Source organism: Podarcis filfolensis (genome assembly GCF_964270895.1).
Source record: "Podarcis filfolensis genome assembly, chromosome: 2".
NCBI classification, from domain to species: domain Eukaryota; kingdom Metazoa; phylum Chordata; class Lepidosauria; order Squamata; family Lacertidae; genus Podarcis; species Podarcis filfolensis.
The window spans coordinates 47,209,602-47,236,437 of record NC_139605.1 but is presented as its reverse complement, the minus strand read 5'-3'; the positions used below and the strand labels follow the sequence as shown (position 1 = coordinate 47,236,437).

Here is a 26,836-nt window from a genome sequence, read left to right as displayed (position 1 = left end):
ATAGTAGAGAAACCAAAATACAACAAATCTGCCAGTGAAAACAGAAGCTGACAACAGCATAAAAGGGCTTAACAACATTAAAGTTATGTTAAAAGACGAGGAAAATGTGAACCTATTTATCTTGCACTGGGAATGACAATAAAGTAGGTACAGTTAAGCCTCCCTTAGAACTTCTTGCATGGCACCACCATCAGAAAAGCTTTTTACAGCTGCCACCTATTTTATTTCCAGTGGTGAAAGTACCCAAAGAAGATCTTCAGATGAAAAAAAAAATCTGCTTGGCTGGATTGGTATCTGATAAGATGGTCCAACAGATACCAGCCTCCCAAAACTTGACAACTTTATTTATTTATGTAAAATATGTATATTTCTTTAAAGAATTTATACATCATTTAACTAATCTTCTCTAAGCAGCTTACAAGGATACAATACAAAAAATAAAAATCAGTTAAAATTGTATGATTAAACCTCAATTAAAATGCCTGCTAGAATAAAACATTATTCAGTAGGTGCTGGAGATTCAGTAGGGTGGGGCCTATCTGACCTCAATTGGAGGGTATTTGCATAAAATTGGACCCACATTACTAAACACATAGCTTTGGGTAGATCTGAGCCCTGCATCTGATCCATGGCTGAGTGTTAACAGTGACTCCACTAAAGACCTGAGTGATTGGAGAGGGATATAAGGAATCAGATGGTCCCTGGGGTATCCTTGACCCAAACTGTCATAGGCCTGGTAAATTAATACAAGAACCTTGTAGCACATACACAACCAGTGCTAACTTTTGAACACCTGTTATGTGCTAGCAATAGTCTGTCCCCATAATCAGTCTAGCTACAGCATTTTACACCAGTTGGAGCCTCTGAACCAGGCCCAATGATCGCCTCACACAGAGCGCATATGCCATCCTATAACCATTTTAGCTTGCAACGAAGATAAAGCAAAACTAAGATACATACAATAAATCAATTAAATATTTCAGAACAGTATAAAAAATGCGACACAGGTTAATACCTAAACATAAAATTTATTTATGAAATGCATCCCCCCCACCCTATATCACATGTGTTATAATGGTTAAGGTCTGGTTCATTCTAATATTGTGTGACAAGTTCCGGCTCAGACTAACATTTCAGACTATGTGTGAAATGTTTTATACTGTACAAGCTTGTTCCATAGCTCTCTTGTGAAATGGAATGGTTTGGAAGAACAAGAGTTCTAAGGCTCTTAACCAAGAAAATATTAATTCATGCTGTTACTCCTCCAAGATGTGGGGTTGACCCTAAGTTCAAATTGATTATCAGGTTGAAGGATTAATTGTGAAATCTGAAATTGACTTTGGAATATGGGTGAAACCTGAACTTATAATAGCATTAATTAAGAATTTCCCAAGACTTCTAACATGCCTCTATCAGCAAAGTCTCCTATATCAACATTTTCCTTATTTCTCCTTAAATAAGACCTTTATGCTGTGTCAGGGATAGCAGTTTTGTGGTATGATCAGATCCTGGCTCAAGGGAAATTGTTCTGGCATTGCATTGAAGTCAGACCCATTTAACCCCAGTTCTCTAAACTCCAGTAATGAAGGATTACATTATACACTATCAACTCTGGGTTTCATTTGACAATTCTCATCTGGTGCTCATTTTCATCAGAAGGGTGGGATATTAATGTTTTAATTATACGTTTTCCCCAACATGCATTATGGGTAGTTAAGTTTTTTAAAAAACATTAACATAATATACGCTTTTCACTTGTTTAAATGTCTTGGGAAATTAAAACTAAACCTGTATCAATAAATAATTCAGGTTTACGGTTCAGCTACTGCTCTCCTTTCAAATTCTTTGTTGACTTGCAACCATATTGTAACTTATCTAAATTTTACAGTCCGCTATTATTTTGTGCAAACTAAAGCAACAATTAATTAGAACAACTTGTGTGCACATAATTTTGTTGTCAGATCATTATTATGAATCCATTAATTCAGATAACAAGTTAATGCACAAAACAAGCTTGAATGAATTTTAATTCCACATGATTAGCTCTCATTTGGTACATTGCTATGAACTCTACAGTTTTTTTGTGAGCAGAGAGTTACCTCTTGCTGTGTGCAATTGAAATCCAAACCTTTGGGGATTATCATACAATGTATGGAATCTATAACAAAATGTTGCAGTGTAGAGTGCTCCTTTTCATTGTATCTGACAAAATGCTTAATATTCTTACCCTCTCCTCAGGAGTCCCCCCCCCCCAAGATTTTTTTTACATCTGTAATCCTTTGGCTCTCCCATACCTTGTAATACCCTTGTGTGGATGGTGCTAATTGAGTAAAGGTACTAATTTGGCTATGTAATGATTGTCACCAACCCCAAACTTAAGAAATTGCTGGAATAATTTACTTTAACAGAAAATGTAATTAGTTGTACATTTTCCATACACTTGTGGTGTGTTATCACTGAACATTTTTTAATGTAGCCCAAAAGGAGTATTTACATTGCAATCTTATTTACTACCACTTGGAGATGCTTGATTAAAACTTAAGAGACTCATCAAAATAGGATTTACTAGGTGAAAGAGAGATCCCTAAATGTGATGTTACATACACATGAAAAATTACAAGACAAGCTACTTTGACTAGGAAAGACAATAAATTTTTGAAGAAAGATACATGGGAGTATAACTGTCTTAGTTTGGCCAGCATATAGGTTACAACACTGCAGCTAGTAGCCTCATAAGCTTTCAGGATGTGGTTAAAAACATCATAAAACACCACAGTGTTGGCTTTTATCCTATTAAGCCAGGCATAGGCAAACTCGGCCCTCCAGATGTTTTGGGACTACAATTCCCATCATCCCTAGCTAACAGGACCAGTGGTCAGAGATGATGGGACTTGTAGTCCCAAAACATCTGGAGGGCCGAGTTTGCCTATGCCTGTATTAAGCCAAAATCGGCACTGTAGCTTCAGAACAAATGAAAAAGAAACATTATGTTCCACTGTGTAGCACCATGGACAGCACCCAATCACATCAAAATGTATGCTTATATTTCTTTAGTTGTGCCTATTCTTTTCTAAAATAGAATAATTATTAATATGATTTATTTATTAAATTTCTATCCTGCCATTTCTCCCAAAAGAGTCCAGGGTGGCAAATGACAAAACAGCAGAACAAAAAAATAAATCAAGCAATATAAAAAGGTTAAAAATATTTAAATAATAATTTAAAATAGGATATTTATTAATAATATCATTATATTTTCTATTACTCCTATATTAAATTAAAAATCAGAAAACAAATTACTAGAATATGTGGATTGTGTCCAATTCAGGTCTATACAAAGTAGAGCCACTGAAATTAGTGAGCTTCAGTCACATCCATTTAATTAAATGAGTCTATTTTCATTCAGTTCTGTAGATCTAAATATATATGACCTTCTTAATGGCTTATTATGTACACACTGGTATGATCCTGCAAAGTATTTCCTGTGTTCTTATTGTGAAGGAAATGCTTGTTCTTTGAAGTAGGCTAGCATTTACCTATTTAGAAAGCCCTTCTTCAGAACTAACAGCAACAATAACCCAAATTGTTATCCTCCATAGATGGAATTAATGTTTGGTAATATTGTTGTAATATTGAGTCATACTACTGGTCCATCTAGCTCAGTATTGCCCTACACTGATTTGCAGTGGCTCCCCAGGCTGCAAATGATAGTACTTCTCTTTTCTACCTGGAGATACTGGGGTTGAACCTGGTTTTTGCTGTTACATGCACAGAATGTATTTAGTCCTTCCCATATATGGGAATGTATACCTAAGTACAGTGGTACCTCAGGATACATACGCTTCAGGATACAGATGCTTCAGGTTACAGACTCCACTAACCTAGAAATAGTACCTCGGGTTAAGAACTTTGCTTCAGGATGAGAACAGAAATTGCGCAGCAGCGGGAGGCCCCATTAGCTAAAGTGGTGCTTCAGGTTAAGAACAGTTTCAGTTTAAGAACGCACCTCCAGAACTAATTAAATTCTTAACCCGAGGTACCACTGTACCGCAATAATTAGGTTGAGGAAATATATTGAGTCAGTGTATAGGAGTGGTTAGACTGTCAGAATATAAATGAGGAGTTCAATCTATACTCAGCTGGGTGACTTTGGATCAGTCATTGTCTTTCAGCCTATCATATCACAAAGAATTGTTATGACAAAAGGGAGAGTCATATACACTGCCCTAAGCATGGGGTAAAAATAATAATTGTCAAACAGCAGAATTGAGAAACTTCTGTGAGCAGACATTTTCTCCATCACACATCTTCTATTGCACAGTGGTCTTGCACAAAACCCCCTGGAACACCTCCCAAGAGGATCGGCTCTTTCTTTGCTTTATGATTGAATCAGTTCTCAGGTCTTTGGATTGCTATTCTTTCACTCCCCTGCAGGTGGTTGCCAGCACTCTGTAACTGCACTGAAGGCCTTCTTCTCCATTAACTATGAGACTGGGGCAGACTTACAACTCTGATGAGGCTAGCTGATTCCCCGAATCACCTCCAAACTTAGCTAATTTCCACTTCCAAATACACTTAACAGTTTTGTTGGGTGGAAGGTGGTACAGCTGATTCAAATAACAGAATCAAATATGATCCCTAAAGGATTACAATTGTAACTATACATTCTGCCACACATCTGCACCTGATGTGTGGTAAACTCAGATCCTCCTTTTGACTTGATCAGATGATTCAGATATGCAAGTTACACCAGTTTAGTCATTTGAACAGAACTATTTCACTCTAAGGAAAGAAGACAACAAAGCAGGCTTGCACCAGCAAAAATGTTAGCATACTAGCAGTGATCGCTGGAGTAAAACGTCAGCTGGAGACCAGCTCTCTACCCTCAGAAATACTAATAGAGTTGTTGATGGCGACTGATCAAGTGAATTGCAAGGAATATACACTGCCATAAAGAATCCAAGACTAATTGATTCTGATTGGCTCTTTGGGTGGATTCACATTTACCATATGGTTATTGCTTTAAAATTCTTCCTTGTAGTCGTTTTAATTACATGCAGAGCTAGTTGTTTATAGAGTCTGGCTGGTGCTGCATCATGATCAAATGGATCAATAGACATTGATAGCTGACATGCTGTTTTAAGAAAAGCATATTTACTTCACACTGTGTAGCATCAACAAATGTCCAGTAAACGCTATGTGGCCTGTAAAGTATTTTTGGGCCAAAAAGTTATTTTCATTGTGATAACCATAGTTTTTGCTTCTTCTTCTTTTCTTGAACATTTTCTTGATATCCAGGTGCATCCATCTTGGCTGCCAGTCCTGGAAGACCTGCTCCCAGTTATTATATGGCTACCCTTATGGATCAGTTAAGCAAGGTTTTCCAGAAGGAAAAATAAGAATAGTGGACTGGAAAATTGTGAAAACATCGTTATAAATTATGGCTTAAAATGCATTTAAGTAACCCCACATTTTCTGTTTATCCAGCCTTTTTAAATAGGTTTGTCTCCTTGGATTTGATATTGTGTGCTTGCAGTAACAAAGTGCTTGGTCATCTTGGCTCGCTGTGTTACAATGTCCATTCACTATGTCATTTATAACCAGCAACCCCCCAACTCCCCCAGCACAGTACTTGGTTGCAGATGTCTTCAGACTGCAGTCTCACAGTCATTCTTTTGCCAAGCTCTCAATTCTGATCAGGAATTTATAGCTAAGTATGAGATTCTGGTACCCTCAGCTAGGAATCTAACAATAGAAACATAGTGATAGATGGGATTTACCAGTTTTCACTATATAAACCTGTGTCATATTGCTATTTGTATTTTTTCCTTACAGATATCTGAAGGGAACATTTGAAATGTAATTCTTGAGTGAAAACAAACAAACAAACAAACAAACAAAAAACCATTCATTTGGCATCTGGTGGAGCTAAATATTTCATACAAAGAACTGTGTTATTGTGCAGCCTAAATAATAAATGGTTGCTATGTTTGCTTTAATGGCTCACATATTACTCTGGCATAAAATTATCTTTCAAAATGTTGCATATTATGCAGGCGATTTTACTATGTCCATTTTTATGCTATACTCAGGCACCTTAACTGTGTATGAACTGTTTTATTCCCACATTTGCAATGGCCACCAATTTTATAGCAAACAAAACTTGATGATTTATCATATTGTTGTTTGCATCCCAATTTCTGAGTGGCAAAAGACTCCAGGGGTTCCAGCATTTACCCAGTTTCAGTGGAATGAAGGTCAATGCTGTCTTTAGGATATACAATTTAATTTACAGATCTATCTATCTCCCCTGAGCAGGGGGAAAGGGGGCACAGCATCAACACTCCAACAAACCTTGTCTCCTTATTAGGCTTCTGGGGTGAAAAAACTGTGTCTTGTCAGCTCCCATTGTCGCTCAGTCTCTCACACAAACCAGCTCTCCTATTGTTCTGCTTACAAAATGATGTTGTATCTAGTCAGGTAAATAAGTGGGGGAAATGCCCACCCCCTGCTGGAGAGTACCAACACTTGGCTGCTGCTATGGCAACATGACCAACCCTTCAGTTATGGAGATAGGTTGTTGAACTGGCCATCAGCTTGAGGAAAATGCACTTTGCCCCTTCCATGTTCTCCTGTTCTCTCTCATTCTCTTTCTGTTATTCCTTAGTGAGTCTATCATTTAAAAGTGATTGCCCATGCACATACAGAAAAGCACTATTTCAAGTCTCACTCATGAGGCACACTGAAGCAGACAGCTGCCTCAGGCAGCAGAACCCCACTGGGGTGGTAGCCCCCATGGGCGCCCCACTGGCCGCTGGAAAACTGGTGGCAGCGGTGATCTGGTGAGCTCTTGTGAGAACATGCTGCTGCCACTGCCACTTCTCAGTTTTCCGGCAATGGGGTGGGCCGATAAGCGTCATCCTCGCTTCTCCTGTGGTTGTGGCGGGCCACCACTGGAACTGGTGTGTGAGAGGGAAGCCATGCAACCCCCGATTTGGGAGGTTCTTTTGTGGAGTGGCAGCAACCAGGTGAGACATCACCTTCTTGTTTTGCCGGGCCACCCCTGCACTAGCTGTACTATTTAAAAATGACACCATTAAATAACATTGAGGTCTCTTTTTCTTCATGAAAGGGCACAGTTACGAAAGTAGAGTTACATGACAGAACTGTATGAATGACAAGGCCAGTCAAAGACGTTTTAGCACCTGAGGCAAACCGCAAAATGGTGAGTGAAGATGTACACTAGGAACAAGGAGGGAATAAAGATCTATAGTGGGATCTGCTGCCCCTGTGGATCCTGCTGCCTGAGGCGGTTGCCTCACCTTGCCTTGTGGATGGGCCAGCCCTGCCTCATGCTGATGGTGCCACACGTCAAAAAAGTGTACCTGAGAACGTCCCGTTCCCATGACAGTAAATGATCTGCAGTGAAGCGTGGCTGGTGTAAATGGCTTTCCTTACCAAATGGCTGGAGGGAGGTTGCAGCAGTCTGGTGAGAAGTGGGGATGCTCCCTGTTTTTTCTCGCAGGGAGGTTTTGTTTTTTTTCAGTTGTAAATGAAGCCTTCCCTAGGAATTTCTCCCTTGGCAAGGCGTGCACGGCAGAACTGGCCTGGCTAGCCGCCTCAGCAGCAACAGAGAAGCCCAAGGCAGCGTCTTAGCAAGGCCGAGTGCCTCGTTGGCTGGGCAGTGTGTTCTGGGCAGGCCGGCGAGGGGCGCACGGCAGAACTGGCCTGGCTGGCCGCCTCAGAGCAAGGCTGGGCCGGGCACCTTGGGGGTGGGGTGGGCAGCCGCTGGGCACCTCGTTTGAGCATTGTGCACTGGGTGGGCCTCTCCACGGCCTGCCAATCCCAGGAGCGCACAAGGGCGGAGCCCGGCCGGCTGCCTCAGCTACTGGTGCCCTTAGCACCTATAGATAAGATGGCCCTGAAGGAGGGAATAAATATCTATACAGAAGTGTGATCTGCTGCCCCTGTGGATCCTGCCGCCTGAGGCGGTTGCCTCACCTTGCCTTGTGGGTGGGCTGGCCATGCCTCATGCTGATGGTGCCACACATCAAAAAAATGTACCTGAGAAAATCCCGTTCCCGTGACAGTAAATGCTCTGCAGTGAAGCGTGGCTGGTGTAAAGGGCTTTCCTTACCAGCAGTCTGGTGAGAAGCGCCCCGTGGTTTTTCTTGAGGGGAGTTTTTTTTCCCCAGTTGTAAAGGAAACTTTCCCTAGGAAACTGGCAGCATCTCTCCCTGAGGTAAAGCACAGATGATGGGAGGGGTTGTTTTGAAGAGGATTTTCCCGTGCTCCGGAGGGGAGGCAGGCGAGGCGGGGCGGGGGAGACCGGGACGGCGAAGGGCTTTCCCGCCGAAATGAGCGCTAGTGGGCGCTGAGCCCTCGAGCGCCGCCGCCCTGTCGGAGGGTCCCCCTTTCATCTCGCCAGTGAAGCGGCTGGGCGTCCTCCGCTGCTCTGCCTGCTCATATTCACAGCAGAAGAAGCGGGCTTGGGCGGCTGCCACCTAGAGACCGGAGGGCGGGAGGAGCGCGGAAGAAGCGGCAGCGGCGGCAAGCAGCGGCAGCAGCAGCCGACGGCTCCAGCGCTGTGCAAGCGAGAGGCAGGCAGCCCTTTCCCTCCTCTGCGCGACCCAGCGAGGAGGCGGCGGCGTGCCGAGCGCCCAGCCAGCCAGGCTTTGTTCCTCCAGCCAGTCTCCTTTCCCCCTTCGTGGCGGCCAAATGATGAACTTTCTGCGGCGCAGGCTTTCGGACAGCAGCTTCATCGCCAACCTGCCCAATGGCTACATGACCGACCTGCAGCGGCCGGAGCCCCAGCAGCCTCCCCCGCCGGCAGCAGCAGCGGCGGCGGCGGCGGCGGCGCCTGCTTCCTCGTCGTCCTCGGCCTCGGCTTCCCCGGCCTCGGAGCGCAGGCAGCCTCAGCCGGCGGCAGCGCCGCCGCCCCAGCAGCCGCCGCAGCAGTCGGTGGGCAGCAGCTTCTTCAGCTCGCTCTCCAATGCTGTGAAGCAGACGGCAGCCTCGGCGGGCTTGGTGGACGCCGGCTCGTCCTCCTCGGCGGCTGCCAAAAAGTTCAAGCTGCTCCTGGTCATCGATGAGCCTCACACGGACTGGTAAGGTGCTCTTTCCTTCCCTCAACCACCCCGCCACCCCCAGCTGCAAAGTGTCCGGATTGGTGCCTCTCCTCACCCCACCCGGTTCGGATTGGCAGAAGGCGGGAAAACAGGGCAAGCCCTAGTAGGCGCTACAGCCGTGCCTTAGTGCGCTGGAGAAAAGCCCGTAGGCTTTGAAGGAGCGCGGAGAAAATGCTTGTCATGGGCGCCCACTGGGCTGCAGGGAGGACGAGGGGGGGGGCCCGAATGCCGCTGGGTTGAGGCAGCAACAGGGCATAGAAAAGGGGGGCTGTCTGTGTGCTGAAACGGCAGAGAAAGGGTCACCTCCCAGCTTTACTCTCTATGCAAAAGAAACAAAAAACAAAACCCAACCTTCAACGTGGGGGGAAAAGCCAACGGACCTGCCTGTAGATTGTCACGTGCCGCTATTATGCATGTGCATATTTGGCTGGGAGTACATGTGCTGGGAGCTTCCAGCTGACTGCAGCTTCCCAGCGCGCAACACACTCGGTGAATTTACACCAGTACCATCACCCATGGCGGCCTTTGTGTACAGATTCCGAGCAAGGTTTTTGCAGGGGCTGAGGGAAGTGTTCATTAAACCCTGCAAATGTATCTCTGGTGTTTAGTTACACCAGAGATGGAACCTATGAGACAAGGCGTGTGAGACTGGTGTGTTCCCAGATACAGTATAAGTTTTAAAACCACTATGTACAATTTGCCTAAATATTGTGAACATGCTCTCTATTTGAACAGAGACAAGCTTTTATCAGATTCATTCCAAATAGATGAGGGTAACTTCATCACATCTGGAGTGTTTGGATTTTAGTCCTATTTATCATAGTTGTTTCCACAAAATATGAATAGCGACTGCTAGATCACTGGCATGTATCCCGTGTGAAAGCAATTTTATTGTACATTGTTTTGATAAGATATTAAACCTCAGTTTACAAAAGGGATGTGAAAAGGTGAGGTCTTACAACAGCAAAAAAATAACCAACCTGGATGTAAAATATCAAGAGAAGTTTTCAGTTATCTGATTTTGGAGCTAGAGTGTTTTCCTTGAGGCTCTGGAAAATATTTACATAGTCAACTTGGGGAATGATCTGTGAGTACCTGATGCGGCACTATTACTGAAGCTGACAGGTGTTGATCTGATCAGCTATCTAAATGAAAGATGATTGGAAGCTCTGTGGAATATAAGGATTTGTAATAAGTATTTTTAAAAAGAAAGAATGTTTATACAGTGTTGGCCATGAGGTCAAATGTGGTGCAGATTATAACACAAACGATTGCTTTGTGCAACACTTTAAATAGCATGCCTTTCCTGTGTACCTGACAGCCATGTTTATGTGTCCACTCTAGTCATGAAAGCATATGTTTCAATAAATGTCTTAGTCTTTACAGTACCATGATAATCCAGTGCTATGCATGCCCACTTGGAAATAATCTCCACTGTGGATGGTGGTCCTTGCTTCCTAGTAAGCGTGAATAGGATTATACACAATTACCTGGTAGTAAGGCTACAATTCTAATCCTACTTACCTGGGAGTATGCTCCATTGAATTCAATAGGACTTACTTCTGAGTAGATTGTTAGGATTATGCCTTTAGTCTCTTTAAACTCAGTGGGGTATACATCGGATTAAACATGCATGGGATCACAGCGCTGTTTTGCTGCAATACACTAACATTCCTACTACTTTGGATGCTTGTGGTGTGCATGGAAATTAATAGAGGTTTTAAAACAATGATAAGCACTGAACATAGAACTGTTCCCATCTTTCATTATCTATCTGCCTGCACTGTGTAATATGGTTATTGTGGAAATTAAAGCAAAAACAGTTAATGGTTTAGTATTTGATTTAGATTATCTTGCCTTGGTTTCCCCCCTCTGGTATTATGTGCAAATGATAGTTCTAGACAATGAACTAATACAGCTCATAGCAAGAAATCTTACTTTTTAACTCAAAATGATTGTGTGAATTTAAAGGAAAATGTGCTGCCACAAGATGTGGTGATAGCAACTGGCTTATAAGCATGAATAAATTCAAAAACAGGACTATTTATGGCTATTAGCCATGATAGTTAAATGGAGCTTTCATGACAGTAGCATTTGGAGTACTAAATGCTAGGGACAAATAAAAGGAGATCCTTCATGCCTTGCTTAAGATATTCCAAAGATGTTTGAATGGCTGCCTGTTGAAAATGAGATGCTAGGCTAGAGGGGCCTTGGTCTGATAGTCTAACTCGTAAACCAAATCCTGGGTACTTTTGCTTCAGTTACAGCAACTGTCAGACATTTCCCAAGGTGGCATATCCCTTTGGTTTCTGCGCAGCAACACAGTATGTGCATTTCCGCACCAGACTAGTGATGCTTATGTACCTTTGAGTATTGCCTCCTGCTATTCATGTTTTCTATTTTCAAAATCTCTTAAAATTCATATCTCTATTACAATAGATTCCAAGGTACACTGGATTTTATTTTTATGGCAATCATAGTATAATTCACCAACATTTGGTTAAAGGAACACTCTGTTCCGGATCTAGATAATAAACTGTGGTTTAGGAAATGTCAGCTGTGGTGTCCCTCTGTTAAATATGTCTGTTTTATGTACCTGACTTGTTCTATTTAAGCTCTTTATTTGGAAGGCTTTTTTTAAGGCAGAGGTTCTGTTTGCAGAAAAACTGATGAAGATTTGCTAGATTTGTAATGGAGAAATGAAATTGCATATTACATGGAATGCATTTGTCTCATTAGGAAATATATTTTCATAGTAAACATAAATGAGTATCAGTTTGTTTGACCATATGGATCAAATTAGAAGAAACTATATTTTAATTTACTACAATCTTTTCTCTTTGAGTTAGAATAAGACAGCAGCTACAAATGGTTTGTTTAACAACATTAGCCCCTGGTGAAGCCTCTTTGTGTGCATATCTAGATAACGCAGTAGGAACATTTATGTTACAAGGTCAGAACTATTTTATCTTGCATTCAAAATTAGTTCCTTAGAATTGTGCATCTTGGTCTGTGAATCTACTGTTCTTATCCCATCAATGTGATAAGAGGTCTGCTAATTCTAAAGCACCTACGGTACATCTAGGTTTGCCAGGTAAAAACCCTTAGACAATTTCTGTCCTCCTAAGTGTTGCATAAAAGAGAGAATCCCCACCAGGTATGGTTATCTGCCAGTATAAGTAGTGTGGAGTACATCTACAGGCAGTGGCGTAGCGTGGGGGGTGCAGGGGGGGCGGGCCGCACCGGGCGCAACATTTGGGGTTAGGGCAAATCCATGGGTTAGGGGGCGCAAATCCACGGGTTAGGGGGCGCAAATCCACGGGTTAGGGGGCGCAAATTACTTGCCTTGCCCCGGGTGCTGACAACCCACGCTACACCACTGTCTACAGGAGTGGTATCACTCAAGCACTGGGTTTGACTACTTGCTCTGGAGCAAGTCTGTCAGCATAATACTCCATAGGTAAAGAGGCAGATGTGTGTGTGGGTATCTAGAGCTTTTCTACTCCAGCTGAGGCTGGTTCCCTTCAGAGAATACCTCTATCCTTAGATCTGCTGTTCCTGAGAACTACAGAGGATAACTACACAAGAAGATTCACTGTTCATTCGCTTTGAGAGTACTTGTGGTATCAGCAGCCCATATTCCAATTCTACCTCAGCTTATTACATAATTATAGTCAATGTACCATAATTGTTTGTGCTTCTTCACACTTTGTGTTTCTGCTTCCTCCCATGAAGAGTCTGGAAAGAACAGTTTGGTAATGCAGTTTGGTTTTTCTCCATTTCCATCCTACTTTATTCTAGTCAGTATTTTGGAACAAGTTTCCTTTTCCCCTTTTTAAATAAGTGCCTAACTATACACATACTTTATGTTGACAAATAGCTGGGAGTACTTGCTATGTTATAAAAGTAAGAATTTTGCTGCTCATACTTTATCAATCTGAGTATAGGTGCAGGAAGAAACAGGATAATTATGATATGTGGTCACCAGAATTATTTAAACTGTGAAAACGGAAATTTGCTTCATCTTGCTACCATGTGAAAATTGGTTGTGGTATTCTAAAGTACAGTCATACCTCGGGTTACAGACGCTTCAGGTTGCATTTTTTTGGGTTATGGACTGCCGAAACTCGGAAGTACTGGAATGGGTTACTTCTGGGTTTCTGCGGTCACGCATGCGCAGAAGCACCGAATCGCAACCTACACGTGCGCAGACGTGGGTTGCAAATGCTGCAGGTTGCGAACGTGCATCCCACACGGATCACGTTTGCAACACGAGCGTCCACTGTAATGTTGTCAATGGTCGCCAAAAGGATGCAGTAATGGTATGAGAGCTTAAGGAAATAAAAATTGGACTGTTTTTATCTTGAATGGTCACTGTTGTATATAAACATGTGTTTCTTTCTTCAGTAATAAACTAATTTAGAATAGATTTCAGCATGCTGGCACGGCACCATGATAATTATTATTCAAAATTGTCTTTCCAATCAATACATCATGCCCATATTGATATTCTACAAACATTAATGTCTTGCTTATTTATATATACATACAATCATAACTGTAGAGTTGGAAGGTAGTACGAGGGTCATCTGGTCCAACCCCTGCATTGCAGGAATCTTTTGCTCAGTAATAATAATAATAATAATAATAATAATAATAATAATAATTATTATTATTATTATTATTATTATTATTATTTATTTATACCCCGCCCTGTTAGAATTCAGGCCCACAATCCTGAGATTAAGAGTCTCATGCTCTACTGACTGAGCTAATGTACTAGATGGATTGTACATTGCAGCTGCTTTCTTTGGATTAGATACTTAGGCTCAGCAAAGACAATTTTTGAATATCGCAATGCTGAAAACCATTGATTTTGTCCCCTGCCTATTCTATTGTGCAAAATGAGTTCACGCCAGTTCATATAGTATAGGAGAAATCATAGTAATTCAAAAGCTTATTATTACCATGATTGTCAAGCAGTTTGTTCTATAGCTCTCAAAATGAGTTTGCTATGAAACTTCCAAGATCACAACTTTATATTTAAGAGAGCAGATAATTGATGAAAAAGGGAGAAGTTCTATATCTAAAACTCAGAAACAAAACATAGGATTTTGCATATCAATGAGAAGTTAGATGGGGAGAGTATTCAACCGCACAGCTGTCTTTTTAAGATTCATATTCAGAAGCGAAAGCAAATAAAAAAACGAAGAAAATGTTAGCATCAACTTTGGCATTGGGGGTAACTCATTTGTCTCAAGTTTTATAGGCCTAAATTTGGGCAGTACAGTTGAGAGGTTTGTTGTCTTGAAGCTAAACTCCTACCCCTGCAATTATTTATTCTAGGATGAGCCAGAGCAAAGCTCTTCCTAGCACCTAGAACTAGGTATAGCCAGTCTTGGGCAAACCCCTATCCCTGGGGTTTCCTTGTTTGTGTTCCAGAAGCTGCAGCACACTGGCCCATCTGCAGGGCAGGCCTTACTGTTAGTAGGCCAAACTTGCAGACAGTTGCCTGGGTGACTTTTCTTTCTCAGTACTTCCTTAGTCTATGTGTTTCTCCATAATAGCCGTAGTGGGCAACTGAAGGCCCAAGGTTATAATGGTAAATGAGGTGATGAAAATGTTGAGTAATAAGGAATTGCAATAGCAGCAGAGGAATCCAATTAGGCTTCATAGTAAGCTAGAACACTGTTCTTAACTGGTCGCAGCCCAATCCAAGGTAGATTACAGCAGGAGCACTACTGCCATGCAGGTATATTCAAAAAAGAAATGGGTGCCCAAATGCTTGTTTTGGTTAGAAGTGGGTTCTGGGTCTGAAAAGGTTAGAGGACAAACCATTGGGTTGAAAGGTTCAGGCTTCAGCTTCTAATGTAGTTTGCTTGTTTAGCCAAAATGTTACCCATTTAATTTAAATAATAATAATAATAATAATAATAATAATAATAATAATAATAAAAAAAAAATATATAATAATTTATACCCCGCCCATCTGGCTGGGTTTCCCCAGCCACTCTGGGCAGCTTCCAACAAAATATTAAAATGCAATAGTCTGTCAAACATTAAAAGCTTCCCTAAACAGGGCTGCCTTCAGATGTCTTCTAAAAGTCTGATAGTTGTTTTTCTCTTTGACATCTGGTGGAAGGGCGTTCCACAGGGCGGGTGCCACTACCAAGAAGTCCCTCTAACTGGTTCTCTGTAGCTTGGCTTCTCGCGAGGGAACCGCCAGAAGGCCCTCGGCGCCAAGCCAGGTTTTTTTTTAAAAGATCAATATAGCCACTTTCTTATTTAGCAACAAAAACGGTTACAGAAAACTTTCTGTTGTTATTATCAACATTCAAATGTCATTATTAGCACTCTTATTTTGCTACATAAAACGTGATTTTATTTATATTATATTGTATTAAAATATATTCAGGCTTCCAACCACTGTGCAACAATATTTGGAAAACAACATTAACATTACAATTGTAGAAGCTTAATCCAAAAAAAATTATGCTCCATTTTGTTAAAGACAAGATGTTCTATAACAAAGGTTGCATTTCCTCCCAAAGTTTAAATATCAAATAAAGCACATGTACAGCATCTGAAACCATAATTTGCTGAAGTATTGTGAGTAGAGCAAATAAACAGAAAAAGAAATAACAAAAATAAATTTGAATGAGAAACCTGTATACAGAGCTTGATTATATCTTATAAGCAGTTTTGCTTTTTTGGTACAAGATAGTAATTCTGGTGTATAGTGAGAACTTCCTAATTTTTTGTTGGTGCTTTCATAGCTGGAAGTTGTAGAACATGGATATTATTTCTGGAAGCAGCAAGATGGATTAGGTGCAAATGGATAATTGCCTTATAATTTAAACATACCTTTTTGGAGTATTAAATCGCTTCTTTAACATTTAATTCCTTGGAGGTATGAATCCATCAACCTTTTGATGGATGTGCATATATGTAATTTTACAGAGCATTATGATTGACAGGATTTTATGCTAGAAGTACTACAAATGTAAACTGCTATTTTACGTAATGGTTGTGTAGAAAACATTGCAGAATTGATGCAGTGTAGATAGCCGCTGTCATTGGCTTGAAATAATCTGAGTTCTTCACATTTGGTCTTTTAAAAAATATTCTGCAGTTTTGAAGCATTGTAAAATCAAGCACTCTAGAAGACATGTGTTGTATAGTAACGTCATAGTCATTCTGGCCTTCTGGCACACGCAGCTTCCTGTGAGGCTGCACAGATATTGCAAGCCCAGTGTGAAAGAGCTCCTTGTAGTGTGCACAGGAGAAATGCATGGAAACCATGTCCCTGGCTGTCTATTGGGCTCCTAAATGGCTGCAATCAGGTGTACTATTATTGGGGGATCTAACTCTATTGCAGCTCCTGGTGATACCAATGTCATGGCAGGAAGGTCAGGTGTTACTATGTTATCTATGTGGGGCTGCCCTCAGGCCTGATCTGGAAGCTCCAGCTGGTGCAGATTGCAGCAGCAGGTAGATTGCTGATTGGGGCAGACGGCTAGCAGCAGGTAACAGCTCTGTTAAAACTTCTACACTGGCTGCTCCTGTGCTGCTGGGCCAGGTTCAAAACCTGAGCTGTTATACAAGGCCCAGAGCAATTTTAGTCCATGAAACCTGAGCCCTTCTCCCAGCAGAGATCCAGCAGGAATCCTTGGTTTTGACTTTCAGACGTCGCTTGAAGATTAAAAAAAAAAATGTCCACAGACCTATGCAGTTGTTTAAAGCAGATACAGTTATACCTTGGGTTACAGCCACTTCAGGTTGCATTTTTTTGGGTTACTGGTTTTTCGGGTTTCTTAATCTTTTAGCATATATTTGCATGGTGGTAGTACGCCTGTTATGACCCACCTTGGATCAGGCCACAAGCCCCTAGCCTACAAACCCAGCAGCTGAAGACCAGGGGTTTAAAGTATCTCTTTAGTAGCCAGTCACTTAAATGACTGTTCTGTATTTTTAAACATATTTATGTTGCAGACAGGTGGTACATAAATTCTGTGAACAAGGAAATTAAAAAACAAACAAACCCTGACTTGTGTTCCCAGTTGTAGGTTTTTAGTCTCTCCCATACAAATAGGTACCTTCTATTGATTCATTTTGTTACATAGATTTCTGGTTTGTAATCTTTATCAGTTTCTTATGCATAGATCTTTCTGGGCATTTGCAATGGGAAAGCCAACAAGTTTGGGGAAGGTAACACGTCCCAACCTCTCAATTTAAAGGCAGGTTGTGTGTGTGTGTGAACAGGAACAACATTTGGGACAGAGGCCGAGACAGAGGAAGAGAGAGAACTCTGAGTGAAAGTATGAAAGCATCCTGTGGTCGATGTGGGGTGGCAGTTCAGCTATCTGATATTTCTATACCTCCACTTATGCTATGCTTGTCGTTGGTATCCGTTTGTCTCGGGAGACAATGGAAGTAAAGTTGGGGTAAAGTTAAACCATGGGAGAGTTACAGTGCCAGCTTCGTAACACAGAGTTGGTCTGCCAAGAGGCCTAGTGCCTGACGCCAGCTCCCCCGTAGAGTATGTTCTTGGGGATCCTGCCATCTTCCATTTGGTTTGTATATTTGTAATTAAAGCAAGTGCCATAAATTTCCAATGCTTTTTTCTAGAACACCTTACCTCTTGGAAGAAAATAAATACAGACCTCTACAACGATGAGTCCCCCCCTCCACTAGTGTATATGTGATTTAAGTGATTATTGTTAATATCTGCAAGGTGTTTAAAATTTGGGGATTGTGATTTTGACTGACTGCAATAGCATTACGACGTGTGATATTCCTGTAATACTGCAGGCAATTGCTTCCCAAAGTTAAATAAATTCTGGCAAATATCCTTAGATTAGGGTCTTAAAAGGACTGCAGCTCAACTTGACTCCTGTGTTTGCAAATAGAACATTACTTTAAATATATATTTAAATGTATTTGGGTCATTTCGCCCTCAACAAAGCAACAGTTAAGAAACTATGACAAATGCATTTGACATTGATTTTTGTTTAATGTAAAGTACAGTGTGTGTGCGCATGCCCCCGTGCGTGCACATATTAAAGGCTATTTTTGGAACATAAAACTAAGCATGGTGAGGTGGAAGCAGGAGTCTGTAGCCTTTGATGGTGTAATTAAGCCTAGACCTGTGGTGGGGCATTAACACTGGGATTATCCACATGATTGAAGGCTGCAGGCTGCTGTCACCATGATCAGGCCTACTGTCAACCATGTAGCACACTTAGTCAGATGCCATGGCCCAAGTGCCCTGGAAGGGCATGTTAAAGACAACTGTCTCTTAGTCCTGGTAGAATAATTTAAGTCGTAGAAAGGGGTAAAGAACAGGCAGAAAACTTGAGGCAGCTGGCTGTGGGAAGAAGAAAAGAAGTAGCTCTGACTGGGGAACTGCATATTGCTGATTATGGCATCCATAATTGGCTTACTATGAGAGCAAGTAAAAAGTATTTTAAAAACCATACCTTGTTTTACTCATTGACTGAGGTCCTGTATTGGCCTTGCTCATTTTACTGCTGTTAAATGATCTCTTTATAAGTACCTTAATTGATCTGAGACAGAGCAACTTGCTTTAATCTTTGCTATCTATTTTCATGGGGCATGTACACTTGCTCTCACTTCATTCGTTATGGAAATTATAAAATGATTTCATTACAATCAACTTTAAACAGATAAAATATAGTCCCATATTAGAGCATAGAGAAACAACATTGTACAGTCAATTAAATTCCCAACTGCAACAGAACAACCTGGGCAAGTCCAATTTGCAGTAGTTAATGAGAGCCAGTATGATGTCATTATAAATGAATATTGATTTTGAACAAGATCCATCAAGCTTCATTGAGAATCTCCAGAAATACAGGGTACTTCGACTGTTAAGCATCTGAGTACTATTGAGTTTTTGCTTCTTCTTTTTAAAAGGCCTTGATAATATCCCCCTCAGCTGCTTTATCAGAATATGGCTAGTCATAAACAATAGCTATATCCATGTATACATTTTTAATATAACATTCACACACCTTTATATATTTACTCCTTCACTTTTACCCCATTCAGCCATCTGAAGGTCTTTGCTTCCTTTGATGACTCGGCCCTTTCTCCTTAATTGTTTCTTTGCCCTCCAGCCCTACTAGAAAATTCTGAAGCAAACTGTGTGTGTACCCTTCTAAGTGATTTCATTTTAAATTATTACCCCTGCAAGCTATTTTGGGGTGGTGTACTCACCATCTTCTTATGGTATGCAACAGTCTGGACTCTCTGACCTTGTCTTGGGAAAGGGGAGTTGCATATAGAGAGTGAGTTTCTTTAGTTATTTTATTGTTTCCTGTTTAAATAGGTACTTGATTAATAGTATTATCTCTAAAGCACAAGGTTGATTTCTGACAGTCTACAAATAATTGTAAAACGTTAGTGCTTCATTTCAAACTTTGTAACTGGAAAGTGGAGGTGAATAAATAAATCAGTGCATGTTGTTTTCAGATAAAATTTCAAATTAAGTGAATAGTTCATATCCTCCAAGTGTCCTGATTTTCCAGGGGCAGTCCCAGAATTATGAAAGCCGTCGCGGCTTCTGATTTGATCCCAGAATGTCCCTATTTCCTACACCAGTGTTGCTGCCACCAAGCTTGGGGAAGAGGATGAGCCAGCACTTTCCCCAAGTGGTGGCAGGGGTGGCTGCTGCGTGGGAACATCCTGTGGCCTCTCCTCCCTTGGGCAGCTCATAGCAGCTGCAGGGATCCAGCCCTGTGTGATACACCAGCTCTGAGGGGCAGGTGGCAGGGCCACGCGGGACGGGAAGAAGGAGGGAATGGACCACAAGGTGTATTGACTGGGTGGGTGGGTGGGGAATGCTTTGCGCGTCCACATCTAACCTTGCACCTTTCTAAAATTTATTTATTGGTGTGTGTGTTTATCAAAAAATAAAATAAAACGGAATAAAACAGGGAATAAGGGTTTTTCTCAGTATGGCGGATGGTGTGTGCTGTGTTCCCATTGGTGTAGTGATGGTGGCACTCGCTCTTCTTCTGATAGGAAATGCTTTGGAGGCAGGAATACAAAAAATGTGGGATTGACGAAGGTTGGGGGGGGGGAGTGAGGAATGGCCCCTATTTTCATGTGAGGAATATTGGAGGGTATGATAGTTCTGATTCTACTATAGAATGCTGTGGGTGTTTCTCCTACCTGTCCAGGTTTGCTGTAGCATGGGTGACCACTTCAATTCAGCTTGCCTAGAGTAGCAGTTACCCAGCAGGTGGTGCACTTGGTAACAGGTGTCTTAGATGTGATAGCAAACAGTCATTCAAGTGAAGAGGATTGATGGATTCATATTTTGTGGTTTGCACTGTTTTGGCTCATTTATTGTAATTTTATTGTTTTGATTCATTTATTGTACTTACTGTGTATTTCCCCCCTCAATTAGGAAGTGTTATCTTTGTTAATGCTTTATTGTTGTTGTGAGCTGCTTTGAGCTCACCTTGGTTGTTGGAAAACAGCATAAAAATATTCAGACCAAACCAACTGTCTTGCCAAATAAGGGTTCCTAGTTTTGGGTACTGGTCCCCGCTTCTGTGCAATTTAACAGCAGCCTGTTCTGCAGACACTAATTGGTGATAATGCGTTATCTCCGTGCTGTCATGTATACTCACAACATTTTTCACTGCAAATGCATGTCCACTGTATTAAAAATGCAACCCTCATGTGACGTCTTTGAGAGCAACCCTAACAAACAGCTGGCAAGCCCAGAGTAGTGGATTCATGTCTGTGTCTGTATTACTGCTGACTCCTGCCAACCATGGTGGAACTGACATTCTTATTATGCAAGTACTGTTGTGGTGAAATAATGTATTATTTAATTCAGATAAAGTGATACATGTCAGGGCAAAAAAACCACATAAATGCTCATGGTTTCTGAAGCCGTAGTGACTGACCAGAAAGAAGACCTGGGGTTGTAGTAGATTGCTAAATGAAGTTGTGGACCCAGTGTGTGACAGCTATGAAAAAGGTGAATTTCTTGCTAGGGATCATTAGGAAAGGTAGTGAAAATAATACTGCCACTCTCATAATGCTGTTAAACAAATACAGTGGTACCTCGGGTTAAGAACTTAATTCATTCTGGAGGTCCATTCTTAACCTGAAACTGTTCTTAACCTGAGGTGCCACATTAGCTAATGGGGCCTCCTGCTGCCGCTGCACCGTCGTTGTGCGATTTCTGTTCTCATCCTGAAGCTAAGTTCTTAACCCGAGGTACTATTTCTGGGTTAGCGGAGTCTGTAACCTGAAGTGTCTGTAACCTGAAGCTCCTGTAACCCGAGGTACCACTGTACACGGTGTGACCGCATTTGGAGCACTGTGTACAGTTCTCACCCCTTCACTTCAGAACGGGTATTATGGATTTGAATAAGGTTCAAAAAGGTCAACCAAAATAATAAAGGGATGGAACAACTTCCCTATGAGGAAAGATGGGAATATTCATGGTTATTTAGTTCAGAGAAAAGGCAAGAAAGAGGTGACATGATGGAAGTATATAAAATTTTGCACGGTATGGAGAAAGTAGATAGAGTCTACTTTCTCTCTCTCTCTCCCCATAACACTAGAGCATATGGTAAGGCAATGAAGCTGAATGTTGGTGGATTCGGGACAGACAGTACTACTTTATCAGTTCATAATTAAACTATGGAACTAGCTTTTACAGGAGACAGTGATGGCCACCAACTTGGATGGCTTTAAAATAGGATTGTACAGATTCATGGACTTAAAGGCTATCAGTGAATACAGTCATACCTCAGGTTGAAGTCGCTTCAGGTTAAGCCTTTTCGGGTTGTGCTCTGCGGCGACCTGGAAGTAACGGAGCGCATTACTCCCGAGTTTCGGTGCATGCGCAGACACTCAAAATGATGTCACACCCATGCATGGAAGCGTCAAATCATGACCCGTGCACACATGGACGCGGGTTGTGTTCGCTTCAGGATGCAAACAGGGCTCCGGAACGGATCCCGTTCTCATCCAGAGGTACTACTGTACTGCTCGTGATGGTTGCATCCATGGTTGGAGGCTGTATGTTTCTGAATGTAAATTGCTGGAAACTGCAGGGAGGAGAGTGCTCTTGCACTTGGGTCCTGCTTGTGGGCTTCCTGAAAGGATCTGGTTGGCCACTGTGGAAACAGGATGCTGAACTAGATGGACTATTGTGCAGATCAAGCAGGTTCTTATGCTATTGTGAGCTCATGGTTTGTCTCCCTCGAAACAAGCTGTCTAAACAAGCTGCACAATTTCTGTTCTAATCCTGAAGCAAAGTTCTTAACCCGAGGTTCTATTTCTGGGTTAGCGGAGTATGTAACCTGAAGTGTCTGTAACCCGAGGTACCGCTGTAGTTGTTGGACATAATGTGATATTAAGATTTGTTAAGCTTTTCTTTATCAAGAAGGTATTGGAAATTCATTTTTGTCTCTTGGGAAGTTTGAAAGTTGCTCCTTGGTAAAACAATTCAAGTTGTGGAGGTTTCCTGTGGAAGTTTTAATGATGTCTCCTCCACCTTTTGACTTTGTAGTACAGAGTTAGATTTGCTATGGATCTTTCTTGTCTCTGTAGTTTCACTCCTGCTGCAAGAAATCAATCATCCACAGAAAGTTGAGTCTAAAAAACACACACGATTTTATCATTTTTGAGAGCTGCTTGCAGTAAATCTCTTGAGGTATTACCCAGACAGAAAAATAAACAAGGCCTTACGTCCTCAGGTTTTCTAAAACTGTTAATAGTATATTGAAGTGCTAACATACAACTTCTAAAAGTTGAATGTTTAACAGCTTACTTCATTTGAATCATTGACAAGGAAAACAGTAAATTGAAGGTAGTTTGAGTGGAGTGTGGCAATGTGGGAAGTATTAGTCATAGTCATGCTTTGGCTCCTTCTAGCACTCTTTTTGACTGTTGTCTAATTAAGTCCTCCTACCAGTCGCTTGAAGCATTTGCCTTCAAAACATTTGTAATAACCCTGAAAGTACAGCATTGATAGAGCAGAAAAATGGCTTCATTAGGAATGAGTTGTGTGATGCTTACATGATGCAGTCACTTCACCTGTAGAGGAATGTCTCATGTTTCTTAAGTTAAAGCAGAATCGTAGTGAAGAAAGCAGTTGGACTGAGAATCCAGCTATCCTTAGTACAGGTCCAACATTCTGTGCACCATACCACATTGGCTCTCATTAACCAACATAAAATATTGTTGCTTTTATTAGATACGTTTGGATACATGTTATTATATTTCAGCCTAATTTATATAACAGTGTTGATGTGATTATATAATGTACCTAATCTGTGGACAAAATAAGTGGAATAAAAATTGCAGTCTTGGGAAAGGACACGGCACAAGTACCCACTTAACATTATTTGTCCCAGTTGGTATTAAAAACAATACATTTAAAGTTTAACAGTTAAGAAACAGATGGACATTTTGAGGCCAGCAAGTAGTTTTACAATTGATCCGTGCCATCTTGTGTCGCTCTAATGGTGTGTTGGACATAATGGTCCTGTGCGCCCGGTCTTCCCATGTATAATAAAAGCAAACCCAATCCTCTCTATCCACATTTTTGTTTTTATAAGGTCATCTATCATCTTTTCTGCAAACATAATACACAGAAATAAGCCTGTCAAATGTAATGGAAGCTGAAGGCTGACACAATCCAATATGTCAGTGTGAACTTTCTAAGCTGGCGAAAATTGTAAAAAGAAAGAGGTTGCTATTTCAATTATTGGACGTTGGGTTTTCTAAGAGAAGTACATTCAGGGTAGGAAATGCTCATGTATATAACAAAACCAGCATTGTGACAATATTTTTGCTTCCCGTTTAAAAGCAATCTGACATTGTACAAAAACGGTATTGTTTACTTATTACCTTCAGTTATGCAAGACGGCTTGAAACTGCTTCTGTGTGCCGGCTTGCTGCCACAGTCATGATGAGGCCAGGCACTGCATGGCTGCTACGAGTGTCTCGCCACCCCCACTCACTCACCCTCTTTGGCTTTCTTCTTCTGGGCCAGCAGAACTGTCACATGGGGAGTGCTCATCACCACCTGCCTGTCCCTCACTCACTCACGTCCGTTTTATTCCTTGGGCAGGATCTGAGAGTCTCTACACCCTCCGACTGCCGTCGCCCTCTTCTTCACTGCCCCACAAGCAGGCAGCAACTTTATTTCTTGTGGGAAAGGGTGGAGGGGCACATGCCTGTGGTGACTGTAGCTGAAGTGGAAATGACCAGAGCGCAAATACATAACTGAGTGCATGAAAAGTGTGCATATGCATGAACCCTGATCTGCACCATTTCAGGGGGAAGGAGAGATTGCTTGGAGAGGGGCTGCTGCCTCACTCCAGGATTTTCTTTTTTCTCCTTGGTTGTGCAAGAGATACGAAACTGCCAAATTTATCACAGTAGTGATAATCTATGCTGGAAATGTAGAGAAAAAGAAGGTACCTTTCATCATATGTGGTGGACTTGTCCCAAGGTGAAAGACTTCTGGGAGAAGATTTATAATGAATTGAACAAAATGTTGAAATAAACATTCAGTAAGAAACCAGAGGCCTTTCCTCTTGGAATGACAGGTTTGGATTTGCCCAAGAAAGATGTGAAATTATTTTTGTATGCCACAACTGCAGCAATAATTTTGTTAGCGAAGAATTGAAAAACACAAGAAGTACCAACAGTGGAAGGTTGGCAGATGAAGATGATGGATTTTTCAGAGCTGGCCAACCTGACAGGAAGAGTCCGCAACCAGAAGGAGGAGGAGTACCAGGAAGAATGGAAGAAATTTAAAGATTATTTAGCTAAATATGTCAAGATAATTTAATTGGAAAAACTTGCAAATATTAGATAGACTTAGGATTGAAATATGTAAGGATAAGATTTAAGATGTTTAAAGCTAAATTAGAAAGAACAAAAGATGTTAAGTGATTAAGTGAATTTTCTTGAGAAAATTGATTTTGGAAAACTGTTAAAATGATATATAATTCAATCAACGGGATTTGAGGAAGTCACTCAATAATGTTACTAAGATTTAAACAGGATGTATGTATGTTTGTATGTCTGTTTAATTTTTTTTGGAAAATTAATAAAAAAAATTGAAGAAATAAAAAGAGATACGGAACTGCTCCTGGCTTGAGAACTGGCTATGTGCTTCGTAAGTTACTTGGTGGCACAGAACAATGAGGAGTGTTCCAATCTGCTCCGTTTATTGCTGGGTAGTGGATTGGAACATGCTTTCCTATTTCCAGAACACTTGGCCAAAAGGAGAAGTGCAGAAGGAGGGAGGAAGCAGAAATCCCTTCAAAGCAAATGTTACCACATTCACCCTCCTTTCCACACAGGCATGTTTGACCCGTAGGGAGAAAGAGTGAGAAGGATGGTTTGCTTCCCCATCACAATGCTGCACAGGGCAGACAGTCTCTTCTCTGTTGAGTCTGGTACGGCAGTGGTACCCACTGCTTTGCCTACTTTCCCTAAACGATAGATGTGGCTCCTGGATTTATTTCAGATACCACTGCCACTGCTGAAGCTTCTCGAAAATTTGAGGGATGCCAGGTGGGCCAAATAATGAAAGGGAGAGGGATGAAGCCTATGGGCTGCTGGTTCACCACTGCAATTGAAAAGCATATTAAATATTTTATGGTGAGGAAAATTAAGAATTCCCTCTTGTCTACTGAGTGACATTTTTAAAAAACAAATCTTCACTTTTGGCCAGCACAGGTTAATAGCCTTGATTTAGAGCATTATAAATCCTTGATATGTGCAGCAGCAGACAAAGTTTTGGCTTGGCATTTAGGAAGACAATATGAAATTAATGTTCTTACACTGCACATTTTAAGGACTTCAGAGGCAGAAGAGTTTTATACAGCACATACACAGAAAAAGAGGTCCCATTTCTACTGCACCTCTAATGTCAGAAAGGCGTTGTTAATTTTCTGTGTGAAAAGCTAGAGAGCATGTGTGGGTGTAAGAAAAATGACTGGAAGCATTTACCAGAAGGGAGGGCTAGAGACACTGCTGTAGTATAACCACCCACGCACATTTTATCAGGAGTGAGCAGTAGGAGATTTATTCTGCTGGATTCAGCCCAGAAGAGGGCTTCTCAGGGAGCTGAGATGCATTTTAACTGTCATACAATTCTTCATTTTCTGAGCACTAAATCCTATGCATCAGAACTTATCACTTAGAATTCTGACTACAGTATTAAAATTCTAAATAGATTTTTTTAAAAATCCATTGATTTGTAGCTAGGATAAGCCATGTCTAGGCTCATCATGAACTAAGATGTTGACATAGATGGTTATTCAGTGACGGTTTAACATTTGTAGTAATTCCATTGACTTCCTTGTGCTTGTTCAAGTCTTTTGTATTTGTCCCTATGGTAACACAAATGTCTGCTCCATTAATTTCCCTTATGCTTTGTCTTTATTGGGTGCATAAAATCCACTTATTCTCAGCTTCAGTTCATCTATCTTATAAAAAGGAAAGTATATTTTATATAGACTACTTTGAAGTAAATCACAAAAGCTTTTCCAGCAGACAACTAGATTAACAACGTTATTCTTTGATTTCCTCAAAAGTGTATTTTTACTTTCCTTAGTCTTTCTCATGGCAAAGGAGTAGGAAATGTGCTTGAATGCACTGAAATGTTAACTAATCTAATGTAATACCCACGTCTA

General features: G+C 41.3%; 2 protein-coding genes across 5 annotated transcripts in view; one reads left to right on the top strand and one right to left on the bottom strand.

Moving 5' to 3' along the window:
• The window catches only part of TAMM41 (TAM41 mitochondrial translocator assembly and maintenance homolog), a 146,126-nt gene extending 137,494 nt beyond the window's left edge, over positions 1 to 8,632 (bottom strand). For 2 of the 4 annotated variants that reach the window (XM_083603544.1, XM_083603543.1), the window contains exon 1: positions 7,459 to 7,492. The gene's annotated coding sequence lies outside the window, so the exon portion shown is untranslated. Of the gene's footprint in view, positions 1 to 7,458; positions 7,493 to 8,064 lie in introns of those variants that run through there. The other 2 variants (XR_014545484.1, XM_083603542.1) reach the window with 2 other exon arrangements.
• An 86-nt stretch (positions 8,633 to 8,718) lies between these two features.
• SYN2 (synapsin II) overlaps positions 8,719 to 26,836 on the top strand; it is a gene marked incomplete at its 5' end in the record, with an annotated part of 148,570 nt that continues 130,452 nt past the window's right edge. The window contains one exon of the mRNA XM_083603412.1: positions 8,719 to 9,107. Within this exon, the coding sequence (XP_083459538.1) occupies positions 8,719 to 9,107 (389 nt within the window). The remainder of the gene's footprint in view (positions 9,108 to 26,836) is intronic.